At 57.8% G+C, this 25,633-nt stretch overlaps 7 protein-coding genes across 7 annotated transcripts; 2 read left to right on the forward strand and 5 right to left on the reverse strand.

Moving 5' to 3' along the window:
• On the reverse strand, nt 1-1,967 carry BKCO1_6500033 (mannosyl-oligosaccharide-alpha-mannosidase; the record flags this gene model as incomplete). Its single annotated transcript, XM_020278236.1, has 4 exons — nt 1-153; nt 222-940; nt 1,006-1,632; nt 1,685-1,967. 4 exons carry the CDS (start codon nt 1,965-1,967, stop codon nt 1-3), a joined length of 1,782 nt encoding a protein of 593 aa, XP_020126404.1.
• A 771-nt stretch (nt 1,968-2,738) lies between these two features.
• BKCO1_6500034 (lpxtg-domain-containing protein) lies at nt 2,739-3,907 on the forward strand (the record flags this gene model as incomplete). The annotated part of the gene is made up of 2 exons (XM_020278237.1): nt 2,739-3,070; nt 3,124-3,907. The coding sequence occupies 2 exons, from the start codon at nt 2,739-2,741 to the stop codon at nt 3,905-3,907; spliced, it is 1,116 nt and encodes a 371-aa protein (XP_020126403.1).
• Nucleotides 3,908-4,219: 312 nt separating this feature from the next.
• Nucleotides 4,220-5,627, reverse strand: BKCO1_6500035 (glycosyltransferase family 1 protein; the record flags this gene model as incomplete). The annotated part of the gene is made up of 3 exons (XM_020278238.1): nt 4,220-4,410; nt 4,468-4,606; nt 4,710-5,627. The coding sequence occupies 3 exons, from the start codon at nt 5,625-5,627 to the stop codon at nt 4,220-4,222; spliced, it is 1,248 nt and encodes a 415-aa protein (XP_020126402.1).
• Nucleotides 5,628-9,724: 4,097 nt separating this feature from the next.
• BKCO1_6500036 (uncharacterized protein) lies at nt 9,725-11,087 on the forward strand (the record flags this gene model as incomplete). The annotated part of the gene is made up of 2 exons (XM_020278239.1): nt 9,725-10,358; nt 10,447-11,087. 2 exons carry the CDS (start codon nt 9,725-9,727, stop codon nt 11,085-11,087), a joined length of 1,275 nt encoding a protein of 424 aa, XP_020126401.1.
• Nucleotides 11,088-11,602: 515 nt separating this feature from the next.
• BKCO1_6500037 (uncharacterized protein) lies at nt 11,603-12,729 on the reverse strand (the record flags this gene model as incomplete). The annotated part of the gene is made up of 2 exons (XM_020278240.1): nt 11,603-11,901; nt 11,967-12,729. The coding sequence occupies 2 exons, from the start codon at nt 12,727-12,729 to the stop codon at nt 11,603-11,605; spliced, it is 1,062 nt and encodes a 353-aa protein (XP_020126400.1).
• Nucleotides 12,730-16,629: 3,900 nt separating this feature from the next.
• BKCO1_6500038 (molybdopterin cofactor biosynthetic protein) lies at nt 16,630-21,322 on the reverse strand (the record flags this gene model as incomplete). Its single annotated transcript, XM_020278241.1, has 3 exons — nt 16,630-19,631; nt 19,881-20,882; nt 20,965-21,322. 3 exons carry the CDS (start codon nt 21,320-21,322, stop codon nt 16,630-16,632), a joined length of 4,362 nt encoding a protein of 1,453 aa, XP_020126409.1.
• An 890-nt stretch (nt 21,323-22,212) lies between these two features.
• BKCO1_6500039 (glucose-methanol-choline oxidoreductase) lies at nt 22,213-24,055 on the reverse strand (the record flags this gene model as incomplete). The annotated part of the gene is made up of 3 exons (XM_020278242.1): nt 22,213-23,147; nt 23,228-23,950; nt 24,013-24,055. 3 exons carry the CDS (start codon nt 24,053-24,055, stop codon nt 22,213-22,215), a joined length of 1,701 nt encoding a protein of 566 aa, XP_020126408.1.
• Nucleotides 24,056-25,633: the final 1,578 nt, after the last annotated feature.

Raw genomic sequence — 25,633 nt, forward strand, 5'->3', positions numbered from 1 at the left:
TCACTTCGCTCCACGCCTGCGCTCCCACCCTGTGCTAAACTTGCCGAGCTCCATCCGCGGAAACACGTGGGCTTCGGTGTTGAAAACGACCTTCTCCAGTGGCAAAAAGTCGTCCGGAGAGAACAACAAGTACAAGTACTTGAGCGTCTCAGCCTGCAAAACCACACACAACAGTCAGCGATACACAAAGCAAAGGGGGCCGGGGTCGGGCGTCCACTCACCAGCCAAAAGCTCTCCATATTATCCCGCATCGGAGGCGGCACGGCATTCACGTCGCCAACCGACGAGTAGCCCTCGCCGCCCGCGACCAGCGTATGCTCCCGAAACGCCTTGAAGATCTCCCACCCCCACTCCCTGTACACCGGATCCCGCGTGACCCGCCACATGACGAACAGGCTCTCCACCGTCTCCGGCCGCTGCAAGTTGTGCGCATCGAGCGGCTTGACCGTACAGTCCTTTTCCCACAACGCCCTGTCGTCGGAGCTCTCGGCCAGCGGACCAGGAACGGACCCCTTTTCGCGGCGTGACAACACCGCCTCGTCCGCGTCGAACCACACAATCTCGGGCGCGAGCCCCGTCGCCGTGACGCCGTGCATGGCCCAGCACGTCTTCATCAGCTCCCGCGCGAGCGCCATCTGGCCGTCCTTGTCTTCGCGCGTCCAGCCCCCCGGCATGAGCTCGTGCCGGGCGGCGGCGTACTGTTCGGCGATGGCGCCGGTGGCGCCCAGGGCGATGGCGCCGGGCAGGAAGCAGACGAGGTGGTCCATTTTGGGGGAGAGCGGGGCGCCGATGCCGTGGGGGAGCTCGGCGACGAAGGTGAGGCGTGCGTGTGCGGTGGGGATGACGAGATGTTGTTGGATGCCGGCGAGGGCTTCGGCCCAGAGGTGGGCGTAGATGGGCTCTTGGTGGCTGGTTTGGAGGTACTGTTTGATGAGGTATTCTGCGGGAGGGTGGCCGTGGAATGTCAGCTGTTGTCGGTGGCTACTGCAACGCGAGCCTACTTGCCGTAGTACGAATCCCCCCGGCTTCCGAGACGGATCTCCCGCGTCGTGAACCTGCCCGAGTGCGGGTCCACGAAGATGGGCACCAGGCCGGCCTCGGCGGCGTTGTCGTCGATGACCTTCATGACGTGCTCGGCCTTGCGCCAGTAGACGTCGTTGCCGGTGATGTTGGACAGGTATTTCATCTCCAGCTGGAGGGTGGTGGCCTCGGCGGTGGATGATGCACCGCCGTCGGCGTGTGAGCGGATGCCGCGGCCGGTGCGTAGGTCGATGCTGGCGTACGGGATACCCGAGGGCGAGTCGTAGGCGCCGAGCAGGCGGTCGGCCAGGTCGACGGCCTTGGAGAGGTAGATGTAGTCGCGGCGGGAGGAGGCGCCGGGCAGCCGCAGCTCCTTGGCCAGGTAGTGGGCCGACAGGAGCCCGCCGAGCATCCGGATCGTCGTCTCGAAGGTGTTGACGTCTTGGTCCTGGTCGTAGTCCAGGTTCCTGCTCACCCAGAGGCGGGCGTCGGAAAGCTGCGAGCTGAGGTTCATCAGCATCAGGGTGTCCAGGCTGTCGACGATGATCCAGCCCAGTCCTTTGGAGCTCATCTGAGATCCTTTCTTGGACACAGGGTGGAACCTGTCGTAGCCTGGCAATTGGGTGAGTCTCAGGGCTACAGGTGCGATAACTGGTGGTCTTACCCCATGCATACTTTGAGTATGCCTCCCAACTGGTGACGAATGCCTCTTTCACTTCGGCTCTTCTACCTTCCCAATACACATGCTCAGTACGGCCGCCGCTCCAGAGAGGCGGTCGGCTATAGAGCCAATGGGTCAGATAAAGCCCAAGTAAGAGCGTGCATGCAATGATTGCATTTGTGAAAGTGAAGCTGGAAGACTTGGCCGTGCGAGCGGACCGACCGTTTGCTCGAGGGGAAGATCTGAGAGCACTCGCGGCAGGGTGATGTTTGCGCGGGAACACCATGTTGAGGTAGGCGTAGAGATTCTGGGAGTAAGTTGGAATCTTTCTGCAGATGTACTTCTTCGCCGCCAAGGTTGTTGTTGCAAGGGTCGTCAGGTGCAGTGCCGCAATAGCGTGACGGTGCGGCACAGCTACAGAACGCGGATATTAAGCGCGCGCAAATGCCGCAACGAGGTCGAGTGCAGTCGTCTCATTGAGTACCGCAGTCTGGGGAGCTTGGCTTCCGTACAACCGAGCAGGTCAAGCCAGGTCAAGCGACAGTTGCTGTAGTCTCATTTGCTCGACATGTAGCCGATAACGCGACCCCGGTGAAGATTCTCCGCAAATGCTCAGACCCGCAACCCCCGTATATTGCCTTGGGCGGACTCGTCTACGCTTAATAGATTGACGCGACAACATGTGGTAGATGCCTCATCGTCTTGCACTTTGCTGGTGTATGAGTACCAAGTGAGAGATAGTCCCTGGCTGTGACTGCAAACTTTCTTGTGATGGCTAGGCAACCACCACGCCGCACTACGCCGCACTACGCCGCATAGTAGGAAGAACGTGGCTGGCGTTTATTCCACAGCACTGGTTCGCCCGCGCTCATTATCCAGGAAATGAGGCCTTTGCGGCGATTGAGTTGATGGCCGATTGATTCGTCGAGTCCATATTTCCGAGAGCACAGGCTCTGCATATTGCACTGTTGCCCCGACACCATGTGAGAGATGACCGGTGTACCGCTCTTGTTCCTCATTCTCTGTTCTGGAGAGAAATCACGGCGCATTTGTCCCCATGTCTGTCCTTCCTGAGACCAACGACGGCGAAGTCACCTCCTGGATACCTTTGACTGCGGCTTTCACTCCAACTGCAGGATGTGAGAGTTCCTTCCGCCTCAACGGTCCCAGTCTGGTAGCGTTCGATCCAGGCTACGGTCTCGACATCGACCAACGAGTCAAGTGTGCACCTTCAGCCGTCACAACATGGTGGGAGCAAGGCCGCCTTGAAGGTGGCCCGTCCGAGCACACCGCCGTCAGCATCCAACCTTTGACTTGTCCGGATCACTGGTCCACCGTCGTGACCTCGATCAAAGACGAGTCCAGCACGCAAGCGATGTGCTGCCCTTCGTAAGCTGATACACCTCCTCAGCTGCCGCTACTCGCTGACACATGAGCACCAGTGGATATTATCTGGCAAACGGTGTTCAGGGAAGCGTGGCTGGAGACTGTTTCTCAGACGTAAAAGGGGGCGAGACCCTGACATACGCCTCGACCGAATCCAGCGCAACCGAGGTCTGGTACACCAGAACAACGACCCTCTCGGCATCATCGCATGTTGGTGCTATCGCAGTTGTCGGATGGAATGTCGCTCGCGCTGCTACGAATACCACGCCGGCACCGACCCCTACCAGCACTGATTCGGCTGGGCCCGATGTTGCCGCCACATCCATAGCCGAATCATCTACCGCGTCCGGCTTGCCTTCGACCACGCCCGCAATTACTTCCCCACTCTCTTCGTCTCCATCATCGTCGTCCAGAACTACCTCCCTACACTCTTCCCCACAGCCTTCGCCTCTATCATCGACTACGTTGTCATCGGAAACGGCTACTGAAGCTCTCTCTACGTCGTCCTCCACAGCTTCATCATCGAGCGTAATATCCTCTGGAGTCAAGGCAGGAATCGGGCTCGGCGTTTCTCTGGGCGTGGTCGGTGTGGCTGCATTGGTCATGGCCTTGATAATGCTTTGTCGAAGAAGCAAGAAGACTTGGAAGGACGCCACGGCACCGGAATCGGCCACTGAGGCCTACCCGGAGGCCAAGCCCGGGCTGCCACCGATGTACTCGGTCGAAGAACGGCGCCAAGTCTTCGAACTCCCACAACGCACTTCTCGGCAAGCTGCCGAGTTGGCGGGTCAGCATAGTCCAGTGGAGCTGGATGCCGGTCATCGCAGGAGCAAGGGCTGATCGTTTTTCAATAGTACGATTTCCTTTCCGTGTTGCCGGTATACGTGGCGGGAGATTCGTTGCGGTTTCGAGCGTTTTGGAAAGCCCAAGTGTTATTGTTTCTTCGGTCCTGATCATCAAGCATGCCGTCCCAGCCTTAACAGTACTTTACGTTTCGAGCGATACCCGGTCTCGCGGGACCCGCTACGGCAAGGTACCTGATGGAGAAGAGGAGATTGGTTTGAAGAGTGGATGGCGATGATTCGTTTCTTTCTTGTTTCACAATTAGCGTCTGATATCTTTTCTTTTCAAGCAAACGGTGCCGCTTGGTACCTATTTCGACGCATCAAACCATGCATCTACGATGGCCTTCTTCTCTTGGTCCGTCAGACTCCGCATCTCCTCCTCTCCCTGCCCAACCGACGCCACAGCGATACACTCGTCGTCGCTGGGCCGCCGCAAAATGCTCTTCTCGATGGATCTCTGGATGCCCACGAGCGTGTGGCCCGCCACTCCAAACGAACCTGACCGCGATGCATCAGTACAGAGGCTCCGCCATGTGTGTCGCGCATCACGCTTACCGGCCGCGGGTTTGCACACGGCGCCACCGACGCCCTTGACGCACCCCTTGACGAACCCCTTGGCGCCCTCCTCCTTGGCGCCCTTGACCGGCTGCACGAATATCCCCGTGATGCCATCATACAACCCGTACCCAAACCCCTACACGCAAGACAAAACCATCAGCACGATCCACGCAAAAAAAAAAAAACCAAGCCAGAAAAAAGAGAAGAAAAAGAAAAGAAGATCAAAACACCCCACATACCTTCCCCGCTGCCGCCAGCCCGCTCGCGAACCCCACAATCTCGCCGTCGACGTCCCTCCGCGCCGTCTCGTCGCCGTACCGCCGCGGGATGTCGTTGCACCCGCGCGCCAGCCCGTGCGTGAGCGCCCCCGGCGCCGCGAGCCCCGCCCCCACCACCCGCGCCAGCCCTTTGCCCGACCGCACCACGTCCTCGGCGATGCGGTCGAGCTTGATCTCGGCGTCGGTTGGGTCGACTGCTGCTACTGGTTTCCTGCGCGCCGCGGGGGTGGGGGTGGGGGTGAGGGTGGGGTCCGCGATGTTGAGGCATGGGAGCGGGGGCGGCTGATAGGGTGTGGGGCTGTTGTTGGTATTGTTGTCGGCGAGGGCCTTGCGGTGGAAGGACCGGATCAGGGAGGGTTTGGAGGCGCGGCGGTGGAGCGAGGAGATGGCGCTGAATGAGGCGACCTCGGGCCGGCTTTCGGGCGTGTACCACTGGTTTTCTCTGTCGGCGGCGGCGGCGGCGTGCAGTGCAGGTTTGGCAGGAATCAACGCCACGTCCCTTCCGTCCAGCACTCCCTCGCGGACCAGGATCGCTGCCGCCAGCGTCGACAGCCGGACGTCGTCGACGTCGTCAGCTCCCCTCACGACGCGCCACTCGGCCGCGCGGCTGGGCAGCACGATGCAGCGGCTGGTGACGGGCGTTGCGTATGGCGGCGGCGGCGGCGGCGGCGGGGCCTCGGCGGCCGTCTCGTGGCTGACGACGTGGAGGCCGTCGTCTGGGACGGGGACGGGTTTGCGGACGACGACGTGCAGGCCGTCGTCGGATACGAGCGGCGGTGTCTGTGGCGTCGTCTGCTCTTCTTCCGTCCAGACGGGGATGGGGAGCGAGTGCCCTTCTTCGCTTGTTTTGAGCTGCGAAGACGATGCCATGGCGGGCATGTGCTCTTCCAAGACAACTGCTGCTGGGCTGACTTGAACCTTTAAGAAGAGCTGCTGGGATGTGGTGGTTTGTGGCTTGCTGCACGACGGCGTGGGGGCCGAGCTAATGCTACGTCACAGCCCCGACAGGCATTAGTGTCTCCATTGGCTGACGCCCCGATCGCAGTAGTCTTCGTGTCTTGGGGGCCGCCTCAGGACCAATCCGAATATGTAGAGCTCTCGACACTACTGGAGGACCAGACATTTTCTCCAGCTGACACAGGGAATGCTTTCGGAAAACAAACCGTCTTTGCGCGTCAGAAATTGAAATCAACGCATGTATGACTGAGACTGGTGGGAATTTGTCGTCTGTGTACTATGCCATGACGAACAAGGCAGAAACAATGGACCGAGTACCGTCAGAAAGCCCCAGAAGAGTCAAGAGGTTAGGTAGCATATGATGTTGTCAACGCCTTCCAGAGGGACTGAGATATATTCCAACACTCTGTCTTTCTCTAATGTGCCGGAACAAGCCTTACCGTGTCTTAGTCTGTGCGACTACTCGAAAGTGAGTGGAGGTCCGTTTCGGGTTGAAAAAGCCCGACATATATACGGATTATTAGCCACGGGCTGCTTAGCTTACTTCCAGCCTGTATGCGAAACGAACCAAGGACGGTTGTGATAGTCGACTCACTGTTGTCGTGGGCTTCTGATCTCTTGACATCTTCAATATCGGAAGCTCTGCAGATTAGAGTTCTGTCAGATATAAGGCCCTTAGCCAGCACTAGAAACAAGTGCGGTGCTGCATCTTTCTTCAAGGGCCGCCATAAATTTGACCCCCCCTGGGAAAGCTACTTTTTCTCTGTCGCTCACCTCAGATTTATATGTAAAATGGTAGGTAAACTCGGAGAATTCGCTGGCATCCCACACCTATATTACCACCTACCGGTCTTACCACTTATCATACAGGGTGTATTCTCACCTCGCTGAATCTGCGTATCCAGTTTTCAACCCATGTCAAGAGACGGACTGCTAGCCTCACTGACAGACATTGGGACCCATTGAAGCTCAATGCCAAGCATAGGAAAGCAAGGCTAGTCAATCACGCACATGACATAGAACTAGCTAGCTATAAGAATGCCAGAGGAATGGAAGGATGAATCGATAACGATTCGTCTCTGTTCTGACTCTGATACGATTTATATTGTCTATCTTGTTCCCATAACCTTATAGAGTCAAAGAACCAACGCTACTAGAATATAATGAAGTGGGGTGAGAAACACAAGCGACAAACTCAAAAGATATGCTCTACATCGAATATAGCCCCAGTCTGTTCATCGACCGTATCTTCAAGTTGAAAAGTTTCAGACAAGTCCAAGTCTGTTGATCAACGTCCCACGCCGACTGTCTGGAAAGTATCCAGTCTATGGACCTCTGGAAGCAACGACTGCGAAAGGCCCACTCCAGTAGCTCCATCCTATGACATCCCGTATTTTCGTGCAGTGGTCTGAGAAAATGTTGCGTCAAACCATGGGTTCGGCAGGTTGGGAATGTAGAACCGCGTTTCGTGTATCCTCTGCTTCGTACTCTTTCCATGTTGCTCAAAAGTCCACTCAAGAACAACGCTCCCTTTTACATCCACGGAACTTCCGTATATCTGGACAGTCCTTTCGCAAGGCTCTATCTCGCGTCGCAAGTCCTTTACAACGCTCAAGGCAACGAGGTTGACGTCTTGTGGATTTCGTAGCACTGACAACCGCTGGACGGCGGAGATTCCACAGCCTGGTTTTTGCTGGGAGCGGAATTCGATCTGGTAGACGTGCGGTTGTTCGGGTTGTCGATAGCGCTTTCGGCTCTACGGAACAGATCAGCTTTGCCTTTGGAGAATTGCTGTGAAGACCAGGAAGGATGTGAGGAGCTTTCATCAAGTAGACGGTAGACCATACTTTACTCGGAAGTCGCAACAATGGTAAACATGGCATTCTAGGTGTGTCTTTCTCCGGTCCCGGAGCTGTACGTCGAGTTTGGTGGTTGTTAGACCGAGGATTGCCTGCGAGGGCTGGGGGCTGAGGGCCGCTTCGAGGCAGCCAGTCACCCCTTGGCTTGCCTTTTGCCTGGCTTTTCCGCAATTTCCCTGAGTGTGTCAGCCCAAGCTGAGCGCCCCCGGCGCATGCATAGTCGGACCAATAGAAGAAAGAGGGATGAATGCGGGACACATGACGGCTTCTGATTCCCTGCCCTCATCCATTCTGAGTCTCGGTCAGGCATCAGTGACGAGGTTTGTTTCCTATTGGGACCCGTAGATGAGCCAAATTCCTATGCAGAGCGTTTCAAGACTCCATAGCTTTGAAGACATGCCTTGACAAGTGGATGAGCCTCAGTGGAAGCGAATGTCATATAGAAACCCACAGCGTCAATACATGGGTTAGCGGGTCAGTAATGGATCTAGCTGTGCATGTGCATATGCATGCGCATATGCACATGCACAAATGTGCGTACAACCGCTCTCACGATTCGCCATTCGCCCTTCTCCCTTCATATCACTAGATTCCTGCTCACATTTCGGCCTTACGATTTGCGCAGCCAACCAAAAACCGGATGCAAAGAACGATCGGCAACTGCAGTATTATTCGTGTAAGCGTTGGGTTGCAAAGGAAGGCTGTATCCTGCAGCACAGAGCTCAGAACGCTTGACATGGACGCAGTGGACCTGTGAAGCATCCTCCACGACGCTAATAAATGTTGCTTGCAAATGGTGTCGAGCCGCAATCGTGGCACTGCTTTGAGGTTCAAGCAGGTTTTCGTTCTCCTCCTTCTGAGTTGGTGGGTCGGCGGTCGAGTGCTCCGGATGAGTGAGAATGTCGCATGTGAGGCTGCACGTTGCCCGGAGTTTGGCATGATTTCAGCTAAGGCACTGCGCTGTGGCGCCCTATCCATGACCAATCATGGTTTGCCGAGAGGACCTCGGGTGCATCATGCATCCCAAGGCAATCTTCTGATTTGTTCTCTCATGCAGCTTCTTTCGACGAGTTTCGGTTCCACAGCAGAAGAAAAGGCTGGACCACGCTACTTGATACGCCACCTTCTTCTCGCAATGCATGCTGATGCTGCACGTGCAAAATTCTTGGAAACAACCCACGATAAGCACTGTCGACTGGTAGCATGTATGTTCTGAAAAGGGCCCAGCATGCGTCCTCGCATGACGCAATACACGAGGCTGTATCTCATGGCCTTCGCATCCACGATATCGTGAAGTCTACCCACTCACAATGGTGCGCGCACGTAAGAATACCTTGTCGGCAACGACACGGTTGTTTGACGAGAGGACTTAGCAAACCTTAGCACGTACCAGTATCCGATTATTTAAATTCATGCTCATCGCTTCTGCGAGAAAGCTCTATAATATGCTCGGTGCCCGACGTGGATGATTTCCTGCATGAACAGGCCTTCAAAGGATTGTATCTCCTAAATCGGGCAGTAATCGGCGAGGTGCTTTTCCAATACTTCTACTGAAAGCTCTCGTTAGCTCTTTGGGGAAACATTCCGGAACCGAGAGACCTCCACATGATGCTGAACATACCTGGATTTGGCCTATTAGATCTCACAACGCTCTTAGGTGGTCTCATGGGTCTGGAAATGGTATCCCAGCTGGTTGATCGTAGGCTCTGGATTTCATTGGTGATTGCTTATTATAAAGCAGGCAAACACCGCCCACGGGGACAGTAGATGAGCAATCTGTCTGCCTGACGCCTAATCCTGAAACACGCACTGAGATTCTTCCACAAGCGGCTTCACATAGCAATACATGAGGCTGCGTCCACGTCGAGGACCAGTTGAGAGCTTAAGCGCTCTATAGGGGGCTTGGGGAGGGCGTATTTGCAGCATGACTGCGTGCATACATCAGCATAGCATACGTATGATGCGCCACTGCTCGAGGGCCACCATTTCGGGTGAGGAGAGGAAGTGTGAGGCTGAATGATCTGGCCGCTATATGTTTTCGATTAGCTCCGATGCTTTGTATGGAAGCCTGCTTCATTCCCTTGTATCTGGATAACTGCATTCTGTCCCATCAACGGACCCTCGCATAAACATCAAAGTCCAAGGAGTCTCTGCGGCCCCATGTCAGGCAGTCAAGTCAGCATCCTCCCGACACACCATCAACCATCCACCGGACCTCGTTCAGCTCCGGCTGGTCCGTTTCGTCCGAGCCCACATCCCACGACGCCTCCAAACAGTTCGTCAGCTGCTCCGTCAGCCGGTCCATCCTCATCAGGCATCTTACCAGCTGCTTTGCCACTCCCCGAGTCTCGCACTTCCTCCCCATCTTCCACGACGCGTGAAGGCGCCCACCCGACGACTACAGCAGCCGCATCCTTCTCAACTGTGGGCTCAAACAGAGACTCACAGGTCACAGCCCGGGAGTCCTCGGACGTATTTGCAGCCGAAGATGATCCCCCACTTCCACCGGGCTACCCCCAGCTCGCGCGGAAGATGGGCGAAATGCCCGAGGTGGCCATCTTCCGGCGCTTCGGCGCCCTCAACGCACAAATACTCCTCTACATGCAAGCAGAGCTCGTGAGCCTCGAAAAGCAACTCCACAAACTCCAAGCTAGGGATGCCGCAGCACCCTCGCCAAGGTCTTTGTACGCAGTGAACTGGTTCAGGCTGCGAAACTCGGAAGATCTGGGCGAAGGCGACGACGACGAGCAGTGGGAGCTGGTCAAGGAGATTCGCGTGAAGCTCAAAGAGTACAGTGAGTTTCGCTCCCCATCCCTTCGACGATATTGGGGCGGTTATGGCGCTGGCCTGTGCGTGCTGACTCTGAGCCGGTTGGTTGGTAGACAAGATGCTCATACACCAGAGGCAGATCGTGTGCGTCGATCCTCCCGGGTCCTGGGACCTGCGGCACATGCAGCGCTACCTCGTCTCGGAGGATATGGATCACGGCGTCCTCGTCGGTCAAGATGCCAACGTCTGGGGGTCCGAGGGAGGGGAATGCGACGACCCGAACACTAGCAACAACAGCAGCGACGGTAGCAAGGGTACTGACCGCTTCGACCTGCTTCCCCTCGCAGCGCGGCACAACGAAGACTTCTTCTCCAGCTGGGTGACGGAGAGCATGTCGGAGAAGCTGATCAAGCTGAAAAAGCGACGGCAGAGCCGCAAGGCGGAAGTGACCGGTCAACAGCAGGAGGAGCAGCGGATCAGAAACCTCGACGACTTCGCAGACAAGAAGGTATTGCAATGGACGTTCATGATCGCGAGCGTACTGGCGTCAGCGCTACCCATCCTGGCCATCGTCATCCTGTATTACGTCCAGTCACTAAAGGTCCGGCTTGGCCTCATTGCTGTCTTCAACGTCCTCGTGTCCTTCGCGCTGGCGTGCTTCACGTCGGCGAAGCGCGCCGAGGTCTTTGCCGTGTCGGCGGCCTTCTCGGCGGTGCAAGTCGTGTTTGTGCAGGTGGGCACAAATGATGCATGAGGAAGCCGTTGGCTGGGTGATGAGTACCGTGAGCGACAAGGAAAATATGGTGAGTGCGATGTCCAAGGATCTAGCTACTCATAGATCTTGTCTAACAACTTTACTGGGTAATAACAGGAAGAAATCCTACCCAATCCGTCGAAGAGAAGAGCCCGCACACCCAGTCGTATGCAGTCGTATCCAGTCGTATCTGGTCGTATCTAGTCGTATCTAGCCATAAAACGTAGAGGTAAACGTATCGCCCTTTTGTATCCCCAACCAAATTCCCAAATGCCCGAGAACGCCGCTTTTACCGACCATTTTCGAAAACGTATGAACGTATCTTACCAAAGACTTCCGCACGTACATGATGCTGCACAAACAAGGAAGCAGGAAGAAAGGAGATGCCATAGGAAATGGCGGTGGGACAGCCGCTTAGGGCTGGGAGATGGCATCGGAAACGGTGGTGGGATGTTTTGGCGTATGAGGCGCTTGAGGTGGCCGATGGTGTTCTCGCCAGCTTTGACGATCACCTCTCACCCTTGTCTTTTCTCCTCTTTTCCTTCGCGGCCGCTCTCACCCTTGTCTTTCTTCCTCGTTTCCTCCGCGGCCGCTCTCTTCTTGACCTGGATCATCTGCTGTGCGCGGTTTTCATCGCTTCGTTGCTGCTTCAGCGTGTCTTTCTTCTCCTCCTTTCCTTCGCGGCCGCTCTCACCCTTGTCTTTCTTCCTCTTTTCCTTCGCGGCCGCTCTCTTCTTGACCTGGATCATCTGCTGTGCGCGGTTTTCATCGCTTCGTTGCTGCTTCAGCATGTCTTTCTTCTCCTCCTCACGGCCTAATGGTCGGGCATTAGTTTGGTATCACAGATAGCCACTGGGCGGCGGGGCATGAAGTTCTTACTCTTATTCGTCTTCGGTGCATCATCACGACGCCCAGCTGCATCTACCAAGCTGGCTCGCTTCTGATCAAGCTTGTTCAGTTGGATGGTATTCCAGCCGATGAGGCAGCTGTGAGGCGATTCTTCTCTCATCAGAACGCACCGCGATCTGATGAACTTCTCTCCGGTGGGGAAAAGCTTCTGGTTGTTGCACTTCTTGGCGACTCCGCGGATGGCCCACTTCACATCCAACTCTCCATACAGTTTCATGACGGAGCCATCGGCCATCTCGAATCGGACGGGCGGGTTTTCAGGGTCTTCATAATACGTTATGAGGCCATCTGGGAGGTTCAACTGAGGGACGATGCCGCGGTTGAGGATGATGAGCGAGTCGTCACCATAAGATCCCTCGTCAAACCCAAAGTCGAACTTAGCAGGTAGAAGGGTCTTTGTCGGCACGTCTCTCGTGCCATTCTCATCCTCGATCCTGACAATGAGCTCAATGTCGCGGATGAAATCCTCCGGGTCAAGAGGTTTCCCGTCGTTCTGGTAAGGAAACACCACTGCGGGCGGGGTGGATTTCTTGCGAGGGTGCCAAATGGACTTCATGGATAGGCGATAGAATCCATTCTTGATCCGTTCACGCACTAGTGTCCTGAGGCCCCGTGTGCTAGCTTCCCTGCTATCCTCAACTCCGTTGAGAGGGTCCAAGGAACTGTCGTCATTTGCATCGGAGGCGGCAGTAGTGCCGGTCTCGGATGCTGCACTCACGATAGAGGCAGCCATGGCGGGAGCAAAGCACGAAGAGGTGTGTGGTATGGTGCAAGTATTGCGCGGTTCAGGCAGCGGGTCGGGCGGCGGATGACAGGAAGCGGACAGCGCGCGGAAGCGAGCAGTGGGAAGGAGAGCCAGAGAGACGACTGGGCATGGGCATGCAGTCTACAGGAAGGTCCGTTAGTCTTTTCAGGTCTGCTGCCTTGCTTCGGCGGCATTTGTCGTCGGCGTGGCTGGCCGGTGGAGGGGAGGGGGTTCTCACAGACCAGACGCAGCAAGCTCAGAAGTCGCTGGTGCTCAGCGGAGGGGAGGCGGAGGGAAACTGCAGGCGCGCGATCAGGACTGCAGGCGTGCGATCAGGACTCACGCCCGCAGCTGTCCAAAGAATGAGAATTGGTGAGGGGAGAAGGCGACAGGCGGGGAGGGAAAGTGTGAAGAAGCGGTGGAGCAAGAGTGTTTCTGCGGGCGCGTCTGGAGTAGCCCAGCACGTGTGCCTTGCACGCCACAAGCAGGCGAAGGGCAAATGGCCCGGGAAGACAGAGCCCTTGACACGTTGCAGTGGTCCGAAGTCTTCCTCATAGACAGCGAGAAGACGAACGTGTCACGTCCTAGTCAGCGACAGATCAAGCTCGCGACTGGCCGTTTTGTTGGCGTGCGAACATCCCCATGATATCATAGAGGTCCTGAAGGTGAGTAGAGGCCGAACCATGCATCATGCTGGGCTGTGCGCACGGGGCCAGCGACGGTGTTCACAGCCTGCCTTGGCATGCTCTCTGAGCATCTAGAGCGATCCTTGTGCAGAAGCGGAACGGGTAGTATAGGGCTATGTAGCGTACATAGCATCTTCCTTCACCGAAGTCCTGGCGGTTAAGCGTAAGGAATGGCCACGAGCAGGCCCTTGAGGTTACGGCCGCTAATGCGTGGGCGGCTGCAGATCCCCTGCTAGTGTTCGTAGCAGCGTGACGGTTTGCTGGTATTCACATCACTGCGCCCCGTTTGCAAGGGATGTTCATGGCTGTGAAGTCTGGAGGATGACTATGCGGCGCGGGCCAGCGGGTTGCGCGGAGAGAAGCGACTGTGCGCAGCAAAGCCAAGCCCAGTTGCTTGATCAGCTGGCCGGCATGCAACGAAGACCTGCGCCGAAGAGCCGCAGGCTGGCGAAGCTACGTGGCCTGCAAGCGTCTGCTCGAATGGCTTAATCGGCTCTCGCAGTTGAGGGGCACGGAATGATAGGCCAATCAGCGCCCTAACGGGATACGAGAACCTTCCCCTCCTTCAACAAGAGCCACAGCTTCTACTGAATAAGACTTCATGGCCATCGGTGTGCTTACTGGTGACAGCTTTCACCCCGTGCCGACGAATTTTCAAATGGAGCTCTTAAGAATGATTCTCGGTAACGAAAGAGGATCAAGCGCATGCGGTGGGAGTGATCGCGGGTATCCGGTATGGGGTGCCTAGGACTGAGAAGACTGCGATTCAACGCATCGCAGAGCCGGACAAGCCAAAAAGGGAAGGAAGCTGGTGTCCAAGTTTTGAATTACGAGCCACCCCATAGGGCCAAGCGATGCAGAGTGTAATGCCGAAGCATGTGCGGACCACATGACGGTCAACCCAGCTGTGTTGAGACAATTGCTAGGAGCCGAGGCTCGATGATCATTGCCATCCGCTACCTTGGGCAGCCTATAGGGCAATGAGGCCAAAATTTGGCGTAGCCACGGGAAACGCAAGGCTCCGGAAAGAAAGAACCCAGCGGAGTCGAATCAGTCCGCGCGACGCGCGGCGCGAGCAGCAAGGCACACACAAGGCAGCCATGCCCGTCCGTTGTACGCACGTCAGATGCGCGCTGCATGCAAGATATAACCGAGGCAAAAACTTCAGTTGCTTGCAGAGTGGGCCATGTCGCTGACATTAATATGCAGACTTTGGAGAGATCAATCGGCGCATCAAATGGCGCGCCTTGTGGCAGAGAGTGTGGCAGCGAGTGTGGCTGCAGCCCGAGCTGCGTGTGCTGACGGCGATTCCGTTGTCGTCCAATGCGATTGGATCGGGTCGGTCGCGGCAGCATGTTGCATGGCAGCGTTGAGCCTTGTTCTCGTGCTGTGCAATCGGAACCAAGGCGAAGCTGGCGGATAAATGAAGTCCCATGACCGCTCAATTGTTTTCTCGGGCACATCTTCTTGTCTCTGCCAGGAGGTGCATCGCAACAGACAAATGCAGAGTCCACTTGGCCCCCAATTTCATCCACGCTCTTTCGGACCGGCCTGGAACGGGACAACAAAACAAAAAGAGGGAAAAGGTAAAAGAGAAAGGAATATGCAGGAAAAAAAGGAAAGAGCTGGGCCAAAGAAAGACCAGGAACACACTTGGACGTCCTGCAACAAATTTAAACGACGTGACATCCAAGGGGACAGGATCGTGGGAGGTTTCACGCCAGTGTGGATCATGAGCTCGAAATCCCGCTCACAGTATTTCCAACTCAAGGAAGAGCATGTCATTGCAGCAGCGAAATGCCATCTGCATCACTTCCAGCAGCTCGTCCTGGCCCGCGCAACCTGAAAGCCATATATCCTCCCACGCCGTTTATGGCCAGCTACGGCATCCATGGACGGGTTCGATGAAGCAATGGTACACCGGATGGGGGTAGCCAACCACTCTAAGTCAGCCTGTTGGGAGCCTCTGTCGAAGTGCCGCAATGCAGAGAGTTCGTAGACCGGTGGAGTGGAGAATCATGGTTGGCAAGTGGTGCCACGAGGGCGGGGCTGATCAGGTGCGATTGCGATTGACATGGGGGAATTCGAACGGCCGCATAATAGTGCACGGAATCCTCGGCAGATGTAGGTCGATGGTGAAGTTGAGGGTGCGAATGCGCTGACACAACAAATGTGGTGCGTACGTGCGTGCCTAGGCACAGCTCGCTTGGCGCACCAACAATGCGCGGGGATCGGTTAAAGTCTTTCTCCGCCTCTTATGGGATGGATTGCTCAAATTTATAGTAGGTATTTGGCAACTTACTTGGAAGATACGAGCTGAGACACTCGGACAGCTGCCTGGTGTATGTCAACTTGGTAGACGTTGTAGTCGGTGGGCAGTCCGCAGCCTGTTGACTTGTAGTCATAACCATTACCAGCATCATTATTTTCCACGTACGACCATAGGTCGCAGAATATAGGGCTTCCCGTCCGCTCAGCCGTACTCAAGCTGCGAACCGGCCGATTAGTACTCAAGTGGGTGACCATTGGGGAATCCCGGCTGTTGTACGTTTTGCCTTTCGTTTTGTCCCCGCAATCCCGACTGCGCTCGCAAAATCCAGCTACATTTGTAACAGAAAGGCATGGAACGCTGTACATTTTATTTTTTTTGGGGCGTACATTATGATGCTTGGATGCTCTTGAAGCAAAGGCTAAGATGGCTGGGCAAAGCTGGGCACGGGCCATTCATGCCTGCCTCCCGCAATCATTGGTAGTGTTCTGCGTTTTGATAAAGTTGGAAACTCTACTAACGGATTGCTTAACGAGCGTCAGGTTCCCGTTACGGCGCCGATTGGAAACTCTATTGCGCAGCTTGTTGGGACGATCAGGTGATCAACATATCTACTAGGCACTTTATGTTGGCTTCTGACTACTATAATAAAGTTCCTTCTGCTCTTTTCTACGCGACTTAATCCAAAAGAAAGCAAGGAAAAAGTTAAACTGCCAAAGCTATCCTGGCTTATACTGTCGTCCAACGTTCCATTTCACCAGAGGATAAGGGAGGTAGCAAATGCCAATGTATATACTTCTCGTCTAGTATCTAAATCTTTTTCTCTTCTTTTTCTGTTCCCACGAACAGTACCAGAATTTCCATACGCACGTTCAAAATTTGGAGATCGGAGCAACTATAATACAACAAGAGAATGGAGACAACGTCCATCATCTACTCCCAGGGGTTCTCCACCCGTTCCTTCTTCTTATTTTTCTTCTTCGTCGGCTTCATCGCGCTCTTCTTATCAATCGACTCCTGCAGCCCCCTATCCGCCTTACCCCCCCACTCCGCCTCCCTCTCCTTCTGCGCGTCATACGCCTCCATGCTATTCTCCTCCGCCTCCGCCTCCATCTCTTTTATCATCAACTCATCGTACCAGAGCCCCTGATGAGAAGAAACATCGCTCTCCAGCATCGCCCTCGTCCTCTCCGCCGCCGCCGTTTCCGCATTGACCACCACCCTCTCCCTCTCCCACCTCCTCTCCCTCTTCCCCTCGATGGACTGCAGCAGCATGTACTCGTTATAATCGACCCTCCCCATCGCCCTCTTCAGCCGCTTGTGTTCGTCCTCCTCCAAGTGCCTCAAGATGATGCGACGCGGCACGCCCCTCCGCTCCTCCTCCGTCCACTCGGGCATGATTTTCGCGCGGCGGGCAAACTCTTCCCAGCTGTCGCGCAGCGCGGCGGTGGCGGCGGCGTCCCCGGCGCCGCCGCCGCCTTCGCCCGGCGCCGACCAGTCAAGGTCCTGCGGCGGCGACCACGCGAGCACGTCGTACCAGCTGTCGTGCTTGCCGATGCGCGCCGCCAGCTCGAGCTTGGCCATGGACTCGCGGCCGCGCCCGACGGCGCGGTTCCAGTGGCGGCTGTACCGGGGCGAGAGCCGGGCGTGCTTGGCGCGCTCCTTGAGCGCCGCCAGGTTCTCCATGCGCTTGTCCCACATCTGGTCGCGCCGGTGGCGGCGGCCCTCGACGGTGTCGGGCGAGGCGGAGGCCGGCGGCGGCTTCGGGGAGAGCTTGGTCGAGTTCTGCGCCCTGGATGCCTCGCTCGCTGAGGGTTGGATGGCGGGGATGGCGACGCCGATGCCGCGCGAGGTGTCGCGCTTGGGGCTCTGCTCGGCGGCGGCGACGTATGCCAGAGGGTCGTTGTACATGAGATACCTGCGTTTTTTGGGACTGAGGTCGAATTCGCTTGCTTCTTTCCTTCGAGCCTGGGCTGCTCGGGTGTTCCTGACCCACTCCGCCCTCCTTTCCGCCTTCAACGCCTTCTCCTCCGCTTTTTTCTTTTTCTTCCTTTCACGTCTCTCGTGCCTCCTTAGTTCGTAATTGATCGTTGGTTTTTGCTCTGCATCCCACCCTTTGTCGAATCCCCTCTCTTCAGAGTCGAATTCCATATCCTCTTCCAAGCCTTCCACCATGGTCCGCGCCTCCGCTTTTCTCTTCGACATCTTCGGACTTCTTTCGTGTTTCTCCTGATCCGCCTCCGTCATCGTCCACGGGTCCTCCAACTCCTCCAATTCCGCCTCGGGCTTCTTGTGCTCCTTCTTCTGTCTCTGCCGCGGCCTGTCCCGGACCGTCGAGTACGATCTCCTTTGGTTGGCTCCGTCGGAGGAGATGTTTGGCAACCTCATTCTCCTGATCATCGATGCCGTGAGTGGACCCTCCTGGGCGTCGGCGGCGGTTGCGTCGGTGCTGGTTTCCCCGTCCTGAACCTGCTCCTGCGGGGTGTCTACGGTCTCATCGAGGCTCGAGCTAGAAGAAGCTAGAGAAGAGGTAGAGGTAGAGTCAGGGGGCTCGGAAGCAGAGGGCTCGGAAGCAACGCTATCGGAGGGAGGCGGACCAGCAGGAGCGGAAGGGATGGACGGTGATGGTGCCGCTTCATCTTTATCCGTCTGCGCGCTCGGCTCCTCCTCCTCCTCCTCCTTACGCTCGACGCTGCTCTTCCGCACGTCCTGACCGGTAGTCGAACCCCGCGGCTTACCTCCGCGCTCAACCTTCCTCGTCGCCTTAGCCTTCCCATCCCCGACCTGCCCGCCGCCAACGAGCCCTCCACCACGACGACCACCGCCCCTCGGCCTCAACTTGATCCAATCCAACAGATCCCTCGCCCTCACCTCATCCCACCCCGCCCTCACCAACACCTGAAAACACTTCTTCCACTGCTTCCGCCCCCACCTCACCTCCCCCACCTCCCCCACCCCCCCCCCCCCCTCACCCGCACCCGCAAACACCACCCCCGCCCTCGCATACAACCACCCCTCATCCACCCAATCGCCCGACTTGCCCCCCGCCTTCAGCACCACGCGCGAGTTCACCACCGCCATGCCGCGGTCGACGGCCTTGCACATGTCGAAGACGGTGAGCGCGGCGGCCGAGGCCGCGTGCAGCGCCTCCATCTCGACGCCCGTCTGCCCCTGCGTCTCGAGCCGCGCGGTGAGCAGCACGCCGCCGAAGGGGTACTGCGCCGCGGCGTCGACGTCGGCGGGCGGCAGGCGCGGGTCGCCCGACGAGAGGTGCGAGGACGAGACCAGGAGGGGGTGGTGGTGGGGGCGGTCCGCGGCGGCGTTCGTGTTGGCGCCGGCGCCGGCGCGAGCAGCGTCCGCGGATGATGACGATGATGGCGATGATGATGATGGTGGAGGGGGGTCGATCAGGCCCGCCTCGACCTCGGCGTGGGCGATGTTGATGTTGTGGCAGAGGGGGATGATGGTGGCGGTGTGCTTGGCGGCCATGATGCCGGCGATGCGGGCGGTGCCGAGGACGTCGCCCTTTTGCGCGGCGTTGTGGCGGATGAGGTCGAGGGGGCCGGCCTTGGAGAAGCGGACGCTCGAGACGGCGAAGGCGGTGCGCCGCGTGACGACCTTGTTGGCGACCGAGACCATGTGCGCCGTGCCCTTTTGGTTGACGTGCGTGAGCCTGGCGGACGCGTCTGGCTGCTGCTGCTTCTGTGCGTTGCTGTTGTTGTTGGATGGGTCGTCGTTCTCTTCCTCGTACTTTTTGGGGGAAACCCAGCGGAAGTAAGATGAGTAATATCTCATTCCCATGCTTGGTGAACTTGCTCCTAGTAGATGAGTCGGGATTGATTTCCACGGCTGTGATAGATTTGACGCGCCCGAACGCGCGGGCGCTCTGGCCTTGTACTGTCCGCTGGAATATGAGCGGCTGGGGAGTTGTTCATCTGCGAAGACCAATTAGCCAATCCGGTTTCGCTGGACTCATTTACGCAACGCAGTCGGGACATGGGGTGAACAGCTTCAATTCAAAGGCGACAGTCGAGGCTGCGCCTCTGGATATGTGGACATGATAAGAACGCCGTCAGATGCCGCTCCCTGGTAGTATCCCAAGACCAGAAAACTCCTCATGGCTCAAGTCCAAATCCTACATCACCAAAAAATCATTTTGCAGACAGAAAAAAGCCTTTACCCACCGATTAGAATCATAGGCCTGTTCTTCATGTTCTCAAGCTCGCCCATTCCGGCATGCTTCTCCTTCTTGCGCTTGACCGCGGCGCCAATGACTTCGAGAAGCTCACGCTCACGCTCGCTCCAAGCGGGACCCGAGCCCTCGCTCAAGAGACCCTGTCGCCTATTGATCTCGACCTCCTTGATGGCCTCGAAGGCCTCCTCATCAATCGGCCTGCCGTCGTTATCCTTCCTCATGATATCGCGCAGCGAGACTTCGGTGTTGCCAAACAGGCAGACCTTCAGATTACCGTCGCTCGTGATGCGCAACCTGTTGCACGTTCCGCAGAAGTTGTGCGTCATGCTCGTGATGAAGCCGAACTTGCCGACGAAGCCGGGAATCTCCCACGTCTTGCTCGTGTCGTTCCTGTGGCCCTGCACGGGGCGCAAGCCGGGATACTCGGCGCGGATGACATCCAGCATTTCCTGGTAGGACATCATCTTCTTCTGGTTCCAGCGGTTGCCGTCAAACGGCATGTACTCGATGAAGCGCACCTCGACGTCTTTCTCGCGGCCCAGCTCGACGAAAGGCACGATCTCGCGGTCGTTCAACCCGCGCATGACGACGCAGTTGATCTTCAGCTTCACCGGCGCGCCCGCCCGCTTCATCTCCAGCACGCGGTCGACGCTCTTCATCACGGCGTCGAAGCCCTTGCGCCGCGTCATCAGCTGGAACTGGAACGGGTCCAGCGTGTCCAGGCTCAGGTTGATGCCCGTCAGCCCCGACTCCACCATGCTGTCCAGCTTGCGGTGCAGCGAGATGCCGTTGGTGGTGATGCAGAGCTCGCGCAGGCCCTTGGCGCGGAGCGACCCGATGGACCGCATCAGAGGGACGATGTCGCGCCGCACCGTGGGCTCGCCGCCCGTCAGCCTGATCTTGTTGACGCCTTGCGACACGAAGAGCGAGGAGATGTAGAAGATTTCGGGGCTCGTCAGGAGGTGGTCCGGCGGGGATAGTGGTACGCCCTCTGCAAGATGTAACTGTTAGCCGTCTCACTTTTTTTTTTTTTCATTCAAAGAGCTCTGCTGGCGGGCAAGAGAGGAACGCACCTTCCGGCATGCAGTATAGGCAGCGCAGATTGCAGCGCTCGGTGACACTGATGCGCAAGTAGTCATGCTGGCGGTTGAAGGTGTCGGTCAGGAATTCCGAGAAGGGCTTCGCCTGCTTGATCGCATCTCTGCGGGCCTGCTGCGATGGTTGTGGCGGTGGGAACTCGACTTGGGCGCCCGGAAGCTCGAGGGCAGGCTCACGCGCTGCGGCTGCGGTCGTAATGCGCCGCGTGGCAAGGGTCCGGTGGGTTGGTGCGGGCGGGACGAGCTTGCCACCGAGGATGTGCGGTCGTCTGGCGGCGGCGATGGTTTGAGTGCGCAGGGCGCGGGCGCGGGCGCGCACAATGTGGCCGGCCATGGTGGCAGAGAATCCGGAAAGAGCACCCTAGCTCGCGATTCTTAAGCTCAGCGGTCCATCAGGCGCGGGCATGGTCCGTATGCGGGGAGTGTTGGCGGTTTTATGGCGGCGCTTGAGATGGCGCTGATAGGTGGAGCACGGTGTCGGTGTTCGGCGATGCGAGGATTGTCGACGAGTCGAGTGCCGTGACTAAGCAGCGAGCCAAACGACTGTCATCGCGACCATGGGTGCATCTCCGCTCAGAAGTCCTGCTGTTAGCCGTGGAATGCGCGAATGACTGAGTGCGGCTTCCGTTGCCGAGCTGCATGACACAGCACACGGACGAAGGCTTTCTAGCCGATACCGACTGTCGGAATGCTTCTTCACGTCTTTGTCCAATCTTGCTAGCAATGCCCTTGCGAGTCCCCATGTACCTACGTCTACTTTAAGAAATGCCAGACAACGTAGCTGACTATATTTGAGCTGAGCAAGCACATGACCTTGCCCATCACCTACCCGAATAGGCAATCAGATCTTTGTGTGTATGCGAAGAGCTGGCCCTATTTCCGGTCATGCCAAAGCAGGTAGCATAAGTAGCTGTATGTACAAATGGACCAGCTTTCATACGCAGACCGAATCTCCTATGTTGGTTTAAAGATGGGTCTGCCCCTGGGAGGCGGGGCCGCTGAAAAGTGGGACAAGGATGGGGGCGAAGAACATGCAGAGGCGGGGAAAAAGGCCAACAGCGTAGGCGTGTGTGCACGCATGCAAACGGCAAGACCGGCATCAAGTCGTCATCCAAAAAAGAGATCTATTCCATCTTCATCGCGCGCGTGCGCGCGTCCTTGGTATATCATATGCACGGAGCCCCCATCACATCGACATTACGTTCCTTTACATAGTCGCTTAATTCACAACCCATACTCCTCAATCATCTTCTCCGCCGCCGTCTCGCCGACCAGATACGCCACGCTCACAACGTGGCAGTTCAGCACGAACGGCGGGACCGAGTTGTCCACAACACGCAGCCCCTGCAGGCCCTTGACCCTGAAGCGCGTGTCCACGCACGCCTCGTCGTCGTCGGGCCGGCCCATCTTGACCGTGCCCGTCATGTGCCACGTCGTGTTGCAGTAGCTCTGGATGTACTTCCAGACCTCGGCGTCGGTCTTGTCCTTGGGCAGCGCCGTGTCGGCGACGACGTGGCGGGCGAGCGGCTCGGCCTCCATGACGGCCCACGACCGGCGCACGGCGTCGATCATGTTGGCGCGGTCGAAGGGGTGCGAGAAGAGCTTGGGGTCGCACAGCGGCGGCGCGCGCGGGTCGGCGCTGGCGAGCGTGACGGTGCCCTTGGACTGCGGGACCATCTGCATGGAGAGGATGGAGAGGAACTCGCCGTTGGGGTCGGCGGCCGGGTGGATGGCCGGGCAGAGGCAGATGTGCTCGAACGTCGGGACCGTGGGCTTGCGCACGTGCTGCTGCACCGCCGGCGGCAGCGCCGCGAACTCGGGCGACGCGAGCACTGAGGGCGCCTGCTGCCAGCCCATCAGGATGGTGTTGTAGTACATGGACAGCGGCCCGCTCTGGTCCTGGGCGAACTGCTTCTGCGCCGCCGCGAGCGCCGCCTCGTCGTGGAAGAGCTGCGGGCGCCCGCTGAGGCCGGCCTTGAACTGCTTGACCAGCACGACGAAGGCGTGGTCCTGCAGGTTCTGGCCCACGCCGGGCAGCTCGTGGAGCTGCGGGATCGAGTGCTTGGCGAGCTCCGCCGACGGGCCCACGCCCGAGAGCATGAGGATCTTGGGCGTGTCGAGAGCGCCGGCCGAGAGGACCACCTCCTTCGAGGCGAGGACTGCGCAATGCCCATGTCAGCGGCCATCTCCGAGGGGGGGCGCAGCAGGTGAGTGATGATGATGATGATCCGGCACTTACACGTCTCGCCAGCGGCGACCACGCCCACCGCCTTCTTCCCCTCAAACACGACCTTGTCCACGGGCTTGTTCGTCAGGATGGTCAGGTTGCTCGGCGCGTCCGCCAGCATCGCCGTCTTGGCCGTGGTCCGGATGCTGTTCCTCGACGTCGACGGCACGACGCCGATGCCGAGCGGGTTGCCCGAGTTGATGTCGAGGTTGGGCTTCAGCCCGATGGCCTGCTCGGCCGCCTGGTAGTTCTCCTCGATGCTCCACTCCCACGCGCCCTTGGAGATTTCGAGCTGCAGCGGGCCCTTGTCTCCGTGCGCCGCCTTGTTGGGGGCCACGAACTTGCGGTACTTGTCCGGCACGTCCGAGTAGCTGTAGTCCTCGAGCGCCTGGTACCGGCGCTGCGCCGCAGTCCAGTTGTACGACTCGTCGCCCACCTGCCGGGCCCACTCGTCGTAGTCGTCGCGCGGCCCGATGGTGTAGCATGCGAAGTTGATCCCCGACGACCCGCCCAGCCCTTTGCCGCGCGAGTAGTCGATCTCGCGCCCGTTCAGGTGCTCCTGGGGCACCGTCTTGTAGCCCCAGTTCATGCCGTCCGTCATCAACGTCGTGAAGCGGTTCACCAAGTACAGCGTCGACGGCTCCGTGTTGTCGCCACCCGCCTCAAGCAGCAGCACGCGCGGCTTCGACGCCGCCTTGGACAGCCGCGATGCCAGCGTGGCGCCGGCAGGCCCGCCTGTGTGGTAGCCATCTTAGCACGGCACTGAGTCGCGGTCTGGGTAGTGCGGGGGGGCTTACTGCCGACGATGATGAAGTCGTACTTCTCGGTTGTAGAACCCATGGTTCAGGGAATGATTTAGCGGGGTGGTCGAGGCGAGTTATGTGACGGTAGCGAGCTTGAACGAGGAGGACAAGTTGAAGAGAACATGAATCAGTGGGCAGGATTGGCCGAATAAATAGGCTTCCAAGCTTCGAGCCCAGGGGAATCGAAGGCATAGCTCCCCCCGCCATGCATGCAACGGTGCTCCTCCCGTGTGCCGCAGCGGTGGGTACGGCCAAGCATTAGGAGAGCGAGAAAGAGGAGCCCTGTCCTTCCCTAATTGTCCCAATGCGGTATTGGCAGGCCAATTGACGCGTCGTCTGCCAGAAGTCGTAGTGGATTGGCGTTCCCGTAGGATGGCCCAAGACCGCGCCGTCGTCGCATAGCGCCAGTGACCCTGCAGCTGCACTGAATCGCTCGTGCATAAGGGACCTGCTTTCTGGCCTTATCCTGGCCATCACCCGAAGGGTAATTCGTGCGTCGGTCTCAGTCACCTCTTTTCCGCAATCAGAATGCTAGTGTCGACTTCACCCTGCCCATCGCCGTTGGCGCTGCGGTGAGAGGGTTCGTTGACTCGCAAACCAGATTGAGCACAGATAATGCGAGATGCGACGTGCTTACTTAGAGCCGCGGCTTACGACGTGGGGTTACAGCTCCGCTGCAGGCTAGATCACTCAGCCGGATGTGCCAGATGCGTTCGGGGGGGTTGCCGCGGTTGCTAGACGGCATCTACACAGTAGTAGGGGGCGCTACCGGAAGCAACACCGCTTGGCAACAGGATCCACAGCCTACAGCTCTTTTCGGCAACGCCGCTGTGAATCGCGCGAGTTGTTCGACCGCGAGTGTTGGATAGGCAATACCCACTGCCTCGTCAGATGCACGTGCCGAGAAGGCATCTGACGCGGTTGCCGCGGCTGGAGCAAGGTAAGAAGGCCGGCCGCGAGGGAACACGCGATGCAATTCCGGACCAAGGGGTGCGGCGCGACCGCAAGGTTGGCGTGGGGATAACGTTGGGGGTGACGAGGCGAGGTCGATAAGCGTGCCCTGAAGAACGTTGGCGGCGCCCAAGCGGGAGCGGGCTGCGGGAGCGCTGCCTACAGCCGGTGGAGTCCACTCTGGATTGGGGTCCAAGTAGTGGCTGGCCTTGTGAAGATCAGCACCTGTCCGACTCATGCTGTTACCTTTGCGATAACAGGACGCCTCGCGACACCCGTCTTCGTCGACACCCTTGTCAGAAAGGGCATGGTGATGCACATCGACGTGGCCGTGGACGCGACGGTATCGTCGCCACCGCCCTTTGGATGAGATAGGCGAAGATGCAATCGCGGTCAGAAAAGGATGGTGCAAGATCCGGGAACAAGAACGTGTGGAGGGCCTGTGCGCTTCGCGGGGGTGCATCCCGGCGATCAATATTTGAGCAAAGCCACTGATTCAGGCATAATTCACATGTCGCCTCGCTCAAACACCCCCTTATGTCTATTCAGACATCGTCATCCCGACTTGTTCCGGCAAGGCTCATCGGAGGATTCTGTGGAATCGAAATGTCGTTCGATTTATCGTTCAGATCATCGTACATGCTAATAATACAGGGGCCTGTTG

Source organism: Diplodia corticola, assembly GCF_001883845.1.
Source record: "Diplodia corticola strain CBS 112549 chromosome Unknown scaffold65, whole genome shotgun sequence".
Taxonomy (NCBI): domain Eukaryota; kingdom Fungi; phylum Ascomycota; class Dothideomycetes; order Botryosphaeriales; family Botryosphaeriaceae; genus Diplodia; species Diplodia corticola.